The following is a 1,891-nucleotide window of genomic DNA, read 5'->3' as shown; positions in this document are numbered from 1 at the left end:
GATGTTGTGGTCTGCTCTTCGTCTTTTAACCAGCCTTCCTGTTGGTCAATTTACTCAGTGGTCGGTGCTCACCTTTTCTCTGAACAGGCTGCTGGTCGAATGTCTGGTCCATGTTCATGCTTGTCTTCTTTACACACTAGCCCAGTGGGATTGGTCCCAAAGGGTTATGATGGTCTAGCATGGAAGATGGTAGTCGATTTGTCTTTGCCTAGGAGCCTGAGCATGAATAATAGTATTTCACCAGACCTTTGTTCTCTCAGCTATCCCTTTCTTTATGATGCTGCAGATTATGTGTTGGCTTTGGGCAGGTCTACTCAAATGGTGAAATTGGATTTTAAGAATGCTTATCGTATTTTATCAGTCCACCCACGTGATATACGTTTTTTGGGGGTGTGTGGGATGGCGAAGTTTTCTTTGATCACTGCCTCCCCTTTGGGCTACGTTCTGCCCCAAAGATCTTTTCTGCATTTGCAGATGCTCTGGCGTGGATTCTGCATCATCAGGGAATTTGAAATATCATGCATTACTTGGATGAATTAATGTTCTTTGGTTCTCCCGGTTCTGAGGACTCAGAGTTTGCTCTCCAGTTGGCCCTTGATGTGCTGGCTGGTCTAGGAATTCCAGTTTCCGTTCCAAAGCTTGAGGGCCCAAGCACGTCAGTGACTTTTTTGGGCATAGTGATTGATTTTGAGACAATAGAGCTACGTCTACCACATGATAAGGTGGATCATATGAGGGAAGTTGTTGCTAGCTGGTTTGGGAGAATGTCTGGTTGCAGCTCTGATTTGGAGTCCTTGCTCGGGCAAATTTCTCATGCAGCAGTGGTGGTACGGCCAGGCAGGATTTTTTTAGCACCTGTTCTCCCTGAGCAAAGGCAAGTAGGGACCACTTCTTATTCACTTAGATACTGTGGTGAAGGCCGACCTGGCATGGTGGCCTGTTTCTTACAGGTCTGGCATAGAGCAGTTTTCGTGATTACTCAGAATGCCCCTGTAGTTCATGTCCATTCTGATGCATCTGGCAATTTTGGATGTGATGTGTTAACGGTAGACGCTAGATGGTTGCAGGTCCATTCTGATGCATCTGGGAAGTTTGGATGTGATGTGTTAACGGTAGACGCTAGATGGTTGCAGGTCCAGTGGCCAGATTCATGGGCTAATGTCAGCATTGCAGTAAGGAGACGGCCCCCATTGTACTAGCAGTGGCAGTGTGGGGTCGTTCCTAGCACAGCTCAAGGGTTTGCTTCCATTGTGATAATGTTGTGGTTGTCTCTGTCATTCAGAGGCTATCTGCCAAGGATCCCACTCTTCTTCATCTTCATTGCTTATATTTTTTTTATGCTGCTTTATTTCAGATGTTGTACTGTGCGCTTCAATTGCCTAGGGTATCTTATGTAGCAGCTGATGCTCTGTCTCGGGATAACATGTTATTTCTTTCCCTGTTCCACAGGGATCCAAGGCTGTGGTGTCTTGGGAGGTCTGCAACCTGCTGCTGTGGCAACGCCCAGATTGGGGCTCTCTTCCCTGGATCAGGCAGTTCAGGGCTATTTGTGACCTCTCTTTCCTCAGGTACCTTGCGGTCTTTTCTAACTGCTCTTAATAACTACCTCTCGTTCTGTGACCAGTTTGGCTTTCTTTCTCCTTTTCCTTCCTCTGAGTCTCTTCTTTCTCAATTTATATCTTATCAGGCTGGTCGGGGATTGTCATAAGGGTCGCTTTGGGTGTATTAGAGTGGGGTTCGCTGTGCCCAGATTTCCTGCGGTTTTTCAGATCTTGTTTCATGTGCTTTTCCTTGGTTGGAGAATATGCTACGAGGCATAGGTAAAGTCTCCCCGGGTCGTATTAGACCTCAGCGTCTTCCTGTCACTCCTCATATTTTGGGTACCTTGTTG

At 46.7% G+C, this 1,891-nt stretch overlaps 1 protein-coding gene across 1 annotated transcript in view; it reads right to left on the bottom strand.

Moving 5' to 3' along the window:
• The window catches only part of LOC100640407 (uncharacterized), a 1,996-nt gene extending 1,884 nt beyond the window's left edge, over window positions 1–112 (bottom strand). The window contains exon 1 of the mRNA XM_011404434.1: window positions 73–112. Within this exon, the coding sequence (XP_011402736.1) occupies window positions 73–112 (40 nt within the window). The remainder of the gene's footprint in view (window positions 1–72) is intronic.
• Window positions 113–1,891: the final 1,779 nt, after the last annotated feature.

This window comes from Amphimedon queenslandica, unplaced genomic scaffold (assembly GCF_000090795.2).
Source record: "Amphimedon queenslandica unplaced genomic scaffold, v1.1 AMPQUscaffold_13476, whole genome shotgun sequence".
NCBI classification, from domain to species: domain Eukaryota; kingdom Metazoa; phylum Porifera; class Demospongiae; order Haplosclerida; family Niphatidae; genus Amphimedon; species Amphimedon queenslandica.
This window is presented reverse-complemented; position numbering and strand designations above follow the sequence as displayed.